Raw genomic sequence first — 7,311 nt, 5'->3', positions numbered from 1 at the left:
AGCTTTTCTTTGGTCCTTGTTTTTTTTTTATAACAATTAATTCTTTTAATTTAAAAATCTTTATAATTAAAGTCATCACACGACGCGCAATAAGCACATGAGGATAATAAAAGTCATTTCTCATCTTAAAGTAATTTACGTCTCGTTTATTTTATCAATTTAAATTTAAAACTTGAGTTTTATTACAGTAAAAAAATCTCAAAAATAATCACATTTAACTTTTTTACTACAGTAAAAAGTTCTTACGTAAAGTCGCATCTCAATTCAAATTAAAAATTTAAATCAGCAAACTAAACGAGTCATTAATATGTCTGAACATAATTAGCAATAATAATCAACCCTTAGTTTTCAAAGGTCATTGTCCTCAACAGAAGCTCACGTGTGCGTCACGTGATCAGAACTGTAAAAAAAAAAATGAGTGGAATCGGTATAAAAAGTCATTTTATTTTGGAGATTTCTACTATATAGTTTAAAAATAAACAATTGGTAGCTCTATATTTTAAACCGTTAGATATATATCAAAAATTATATGTTTTGCAAAGCTTTTCATTTTGATATTATTTTGACTAGATTCAATTATTATAAACTTGTTCTACCAATAAAAACTCCAAGAAGGACCGTTTGTTATTTGACTTGAAGATTTTTGGGTAGGAATTCAAAAATAGTAGAGCATAGCAGTTTTTTGAAATTAAAGAAAGCAAATGTCTGATGGAGAAATTAAATGAAAGAAATGACAGATTTTGGAAAACAATTTTTAAAAAGAAAGATTCTTTAGTACGCTTCGCGTATTGATATATTAAATTTTTTAACTTAACCTATCAGTATATTAACGTAAAGAAAATCCTTTTTAAAAATCCTAAATTCTCATCCACTATATCTTATTCTCTTTCCTCCCTTTTCTTCTTCTCCCTCTCTCCTCAGGACCACAAACAGCTACCAAAATCACAAAGCCAGCAGCGACAGTGGGATTGTCGCAACACTAGAGAATCGAAGCCCACGACAACGTCGGATATCACGCAAATAGTGAGGGGGATGAGAGAGAGGGAAAGCGGTGGATAGAGACCACGAGCAAGAGAGAAAGCCACACAGAAAGAGAGAGCGGCAGAGAAAAGTGTGGATCAAGAGAGAGAGTTACAAAAAAGAAAGAGAAATATAGCGAAGTGAGGGAGATAAATATAATGAAAAAGAGAGAGAGCGTTAGCTCTCAAATTTGGGGTGTTTTAAGGGTATTTTTAGCAATGCAATGAAATTATTATATACAATCTCAAGTTTTCTGCTATTTACTTTACATTTCCTCTCCTATTTATTTTAATTATTTCTCCAAAATATATGTTATTTTATTCATTTTCCAAATATTTTTAGTAAACTCAGTTGAAACTTAAAAATTGATATTCATGTGAGGAACTTTCACTTTTTTGATCTAATTTTGAAAGGCTTTTATCGATTTAACTATATTTGCCACATTAAGAAATTAAAGACATTATTATTGTTGCAAGCGTAACCTAACCCCAATGGTAATTTATACACGGCTCCATCATAAATGGGTAGATTTAAATTCTTCCATCCCAAATTTACACAAAAATAAAAGTAAAAGAATTAATTCTCAAGAATAAAATATTAGAAATCAAATAGTCAAATCACCTAAAAAAATTATGAGAGCCCTCAAAGGTTTTAGCTCATTCTACAAAGAATTATTTAATATAAATGACAATTAGAACCCTAATTATTTTTAGGAAGCTTTTCAAACTTTTAAAAATATTACAAAAGAACCAAAATATAAGGCATTCTTTAAATTTTAGACGGAAACAGGAGAGTGTGGCATGAACAGTCATAGATTTTTAGTTTTAAGGATTAATTGTAATTTTTTTATTTTATTTGAGGAAAATTTTGTTGGTTTTACTAATCAATGAGGGGTTACACGACGATAGATTTAGGCTACAATGGGTTAGATAATAAGATTTAGACGGTGATCTGCAATTTTTTTAGAAGTGAGAGAGGTTAAGAGGAAGAATAAATTTTTGTTTTGGTCTTTTTATTTTTGAAACAAGGTTGTTGATTTATTTGAGATTTTTTTTTTCAAAGAAAATTTAGGTCGTCATAGCAAACAATGAAAAATCATCATGAAATAGCATAAATTTTAAGTGATGGAAAACTAATATCATATTCTTTACAAAATTACATAACTAATCCCACCTCCTCTCCCAAATTACTCGTTGCCTTAACGAGTTTTCATCGCTATCGCCATTCGTTATGAGCCCAACTTGACGGCCTAGCCATCAACAGTGGTCGATGAAGCTGGCAGCTTCTTCTCGAGCAAGGTCCTAGAAAGATCCTGTCCTCACAAGTCTCTCGTAGTTCGTAGAGCAACGACTCACTTTCGTAGCTCATCGTAGTGAGCAAACCAATAGAGTGTTTACCGCCCTCTCTTACTCGATTTTCTGTGTTCTCTGGCGTCTCGATGTTCTTCTCTGGTGGCAATCTTCGTCAGGCTTTGTTCAATGCTTGTTGATGGATGGTGCTAAGGGCGACTGTTGCTTCGTGATTAGAAATTACAATTTTCAAATTAGAGATTTAGGGTTTTCAAAATTTAGGAATTTTTTAAGGTTTCAGAATAATTAAAAACAAGAATAAAATGGAAAAAATAAATAAATAGTTTTTTTAAATATGTTATTTACTACTAATTTATTTACTTACTCAAGTTTATAAAATCTATTTTATACTGCAAAATTTAAATAAATAGAAAAAAATAAAAAAAATATTATTTATGTTATTTTATTAAAAAAAATAAACAATTGTCATTGAAGAGAAAATAAAATGTTAATATAACTAATTGTTTCAAATGACATTATTAATAATAGTTTTGTACAAAATAATGATAAATCATGTATTTTTTTAAATTAAATATTAAATAGATAAAAAGGGGTCCGTGTTCTAAGCCCGGATCTGGACCCGGACACGAACCGGGCAAGGCCTTATCTAGCCAACCAAGTTCACGGTAATTGGCAACCGTCGAGTTTGATTTCAGTTCAGAGACGGTGGCAGAGTGGTACGCAAATGAGCTTAGCGCTCCTCCAAGGCTATTCTTCTTCAGAAGAAGAAGCAAAAGCTCATCAACAAGACCATGAGCTTCTCCACCGCACCTCATCCGACGACGAAGGCGGCGGCGACGACGATGACGACGACGAAGAAGCCTCTGCCGCCTTCAAACGCTCCATGGCCGACAGATCCCTCTTCGATCTCCCCCAAGCTAGCGCCTCCGGCCTCCCTTCCGCTTTCGATGCCTTCTCCGAGGTACCTCACTCTCTTTTCTCTCTGTTTGGCTACCGAGAATTCCAAGGAAAATTCGGCCCTTTTATTGTTTGGAGCAGTTTAGGTCTGATTTTTGTTAGGGTTTTTGTTTTTGTTGTGGTTTATGGAGGTTTCAGGACCGCCTGGGTTTTTGAAAAATTCTGTTGAGGAGTATGGTTCTTCTTCCACCGGAGACGTGGATCAGCAGCTTGGGATTGGCAGGCATGGTCGCCGCAGGAATCGAAAGGACAAGAAAGATCTACCTGCTGGTACATATGTTATTATATAGTGAAATTTCACGAGTTTTTTTCCCCCCTTTTTGGTGATTTTGAATATTACATGATTAGATTAGAGATCAAATTTTGTCAAAATGATTTTCTTTATGCACATAAGTTGTTTTAGATAGAGAACGAGGCACAAAATATAGGCAGAGTATCTGAATTTCGTTTGATGTTCGAAAATACAAATTCCTTATGTGGGAACAATGTAGAAAATGTGAATACTCTGGTTTTGGACTTTTTTTTTTTTTTTTGAAGAATCAGTTTAGAGGTCTCCTAGTATATTTTGTTATGTGATTTTGTTTTTTGTATGCAATCAATTCGTTAAGGAGAGAAATAAAAGGAAGTCATCCCTTCACCAGTTGCTTTGTAGAAGGGCTCATTATTAAGGAACATATTTCCTACAAACTTTGATCGCAGTTAGCGAGAAATTGCGTGATTGTAAATTTCATGCAAAATGACATGTTTTTCAACGTGTGACATGAGACGGTAAAAGTGTTGCAACTAAGTTATAACCATTAATTCATCTGAATGTTTTTTAAGTAATGACTTATGTATTGGTTATGCCTTTATTTCTGTCTTCGTTTTAAAATTTAGGGTAAAGGTAATGGAATTGAACTTCCATCTTCTCTATGGTTGATGGTCTTACTTTGTTTCTTTGGCTGCTATGTGATGTGCAGCAAAACATTAATGCTAGAGGAAACAACTTAAGATAGATAATGAACAGACTCATTGATTAGTGACTTATTTAATGGTGTTTGGGATCCTCCAGCTTTATCTAATAGAAACAATGGGTATTACTTGTTATGTTCTGTAGGTGCTGTAATGGAATCAAAAGCCCAACTTGTGGGAATACATGAACGAGTTAGAAGTGATATAGAGGGTAGACAACCTCCATCATCAACAGTTTCAAGCACAACACAAGGAGGCGAGCGCGTGGTCTCTGCAGCCAATCCAAATGCAGAGGATGCTGCGGAGCTACTGAGGTATGTCGTGTTGCCAGCCATTTTGTGTGTGTATACACACGCATACATGTACGTTACATGTGCATGCATAAGGATATGTGTGTCACCCACTCGCGTGTTTGTGTTGTGTAAGGTGTGTGTGCATGTGTTTTCTGTTTTAACCTCAAGTACCTGATGATAAAGACGGCTCTGGTAAAAGGATTTGGTGTGGAATACGGTGCGGTACTCTGAGTTAGGTTTAGTTTCTCGACTGAAAATCAATTTATCAAAATGGTAATACATGACATTTGTCACTTTCAAAGTTTCAATTCATAAAACTTTACTTTTATTTGCAAATTGACTTCTTTTGTCCTTTTCTTCGTGTACTTAGGGGCCCTGGAAAAGGGGACTTGTCTTTTATTTCCTACAACTTTCATCTCCATCTCCATTAGTGATTTAGTGGCAGAAAAAACTCGACTGCCACGTGAGCTGCCATACAACTTGGGAGTTGGGATAAAAGATTTTTAGATCTATAATGGGATGTTTATTTAGGTATCTGGATTTACAACTTGATAGATAGAATGATGGAAAAGTTGCATCAACGAAGAGTTGCGTGATGTGATCAAACAATTTAATCATGTTTGATCACGTGTTTTGATGGTCTAAAGGTGATATCTTGTCTCGACAGGATGTGTTTGCAATGTGGAATACCGAAGACATTCTCTAGTGCACGAGGAATGGTATGCCCAGTATGCGGCGATTGTCCTCCAGCTGACCCGAGCAATGAGACGAAGAAGAAGGGTTCTGCCATCAAAGACAAGGAGAAGAGTAAAAGGATGAAGGGTCAATCTTCTCACGCTACATGGAAAAGTGAAACGGAGATGCAACTTCGGCAGCAGTTCGATTAGCAGTGGCGAACGGTTTGTTTTGTCTTTATCATTCACTTGTGTAACTGGGTAGTTCATTCCTGGGATATAAAACTTGTTTTGGTATTAGCACCGTACAAATCATATATACTGCTAGTGTGGTTCTTGGGAGTAACTAGCATTTTAATCATCAGTACGATGATGAAGTTGGTGCATGTTGTGTGTCGCTATCAGTAGAAATATCATTTTATAAAAATCTTAATATTAACAATACCTAAATTTTACGAAAATCAGCATTTTAATCATCAGTACGACGATGAATTTAGTGCATGTTGTGTGCGCGTAGTGTTTACTGGATGAAGGATTTTGCTAAATACAGACATTATTTTGTTCTAGCTGGGAATCATTAAAGGGAATGTCTATGGCAGAGAGCGGAAAAATCAGGGTACATAAATAATAGCCGTTAGATTGATGTTTGACGGTGAAGATAAACAAACTTGCATAGACCCCCTCACACCAGAATAAAAAAGAAAACCACCTCCAACTTGGTCCCTGCTGAGCAGTGGACGGCGCGCGCAACCAATGGTCGTAACGAAAATTTCAAACAAATATCAGAGAATCCAATCATCCATGAGACAAAATCCAAAAAAGAAAAATACAGATCTGACTAGCGAAGATCTTTACGGTTGCAGATCTGGGCACTCGGGGGACCTAATCAACAAGCATGGGTCTTGTTCTTCTTCAACTTCGCCAAACAGAGAAGCACGGCGAACCAACTCTTCCCCACAACGGCCCGATTTAGCTTTCCTCCACAGCGGCGCGAGCCAAATTTCTCCCGTGACGGTGCAATCTAGCTCTCCTCACGTGCGACTTTCCAAGGCAGCACGAATAACGTTCTTCGCTGTTTTCTCGTCCAAACGGCAATAACAAATTATCATTTCATCAACTCTCGCGGCTGAGCTCTGTTGGTGGTGATCTAGTTGCGACCCCATGGTTCTCAACCCCTTTGCCTGAGCTCCATCCAGTCTGAGGAAATCTCACAGCTGAGCTCCATTGGATTCACGCCTAGAGGGTTGATCACCGTAGGCAAGATACGACGACAGTGGGCACAGGGTGTGAGATCCTACAGTGATGACATGCAGAGGCCGAGCTACCGACGGCGAGGGGACCGCGGTGGCTATGGGGAAGATTCAGTTGTGGCCGCAGATCTAACTTTTTTTTGGAGAACAAAAGTTGTAATAACATGTGGGAGGTTGTATATTACTTTAGTGCACTTTCATATTTTTTCTACCGTTGGATTTATATTAGTGTACCCCATCGGTAAGGGATTTTTCTGCCCCCCAACATAGGACATTCCCATCATTAAATAGTGTGGGAGAAAAGTGTGTGAGTTGGTTAAAGAGGAAAATGGCACTTATATAAATATGTATATAAAAAATGGTTTATTATCGTGCTTGTTTGAAAAGTTTAAGTGAGACGTGTCAAAAGAAGAATGTAGCATCTGAATAAAAATTAGAAATAAAATATTTATTTAGCACTCCTCTTTATGTCGCTACTTTTTTTGTCTGGATTGTGACAAGCCTTAACTAGTCTATTTGTATGGTGCAAACCCCAAACTCTGGCATCCGTCCCATTATCCAGAATGTCATTTCTCATACGTAATTCGATCCGAAATAGTATAATTGGTATCAATAGAGAGCCCAATAAAGCCAAACAATTATCTGGGAACATGTATGCAAGTTGACCAATTTCTTATGCCAAAATGTTATTAGAACTACATAGTGCTAAAATCATCGAACCAGTTGTGCAATAAAGGACATTAAGAAGGTGTTTGGCATGAAAATTCGTGTCATAGTTCGAATTATAATTCTTGACTTGCTATAATGTTTTCTCACAAAAAATACATATAAATCGAGAATAATTTTGAATCATAAT

General features: G+C 36.2%; 1 protein-coding gene across 3 annotated transcripts; it reads left to right on the top strand.

Annotated features, from left to right (window-relative positions):
• The first annotated feature begins 2,955 nt into the window (after positions 1-2,955).
• On the top strand, positions 2,956-6,865 carry LOC21400224. Of its 3 annotated transcripts, none has more exons than XM_024164107.1 (5): positions 2,956-3,291; positions 3,419-3,557; positions 4,384-4,552; positions 5,199-5,430; positions 6,069-6,865. In XM_024164107.1, exons 1-4 carry the CDS (start codon positions 3,055-3,057, stop codon positions 5,416-5,418), a joined length of 765 nt encoding a protein of 254 aa, XP_024019875.1. In that variant the 5' UTR covers positions 2,956-3,054; the 3' UTR covers positions 5,419-5,430; positions 6,069-6,865. The 3 variants fall into 3 exon arrangements, with proteins under 3 accessions (XP_024019875.1, XP_024019876.1, XP_010094174.1); XM_024164108.1 differs by lacking the exon at positions 6,069-6,865 and adding an exon at positions 5,773-6,052; XM_010095872.2 differs by lacking the exon at positions 6,069-6,865 and having other exon boundaries at positions 5,199-5,682.
• Positions 6,866-7,311: the final 446 nt, after the last annotated feature.

The sequence above is a fragment of the Morus notabilis genome, unplaced genomic scaffold, assembly GCF_000414095.1.
Source record: "Morus notabilis unplaced genomic scaffold, ASM41409v2 Scaffold1219, whole genome shotgun sequence".
NCBI lineage: Eukaryota > Viridiplantae > Streptophyta > Magnoliopsida > Rosales > Moraceae > Morus > Morus notabilis.
Note: the sequence above shows the minus strand (reverse complement) of the source record. Positions and strands in the feature narration are given on the sequence as shown.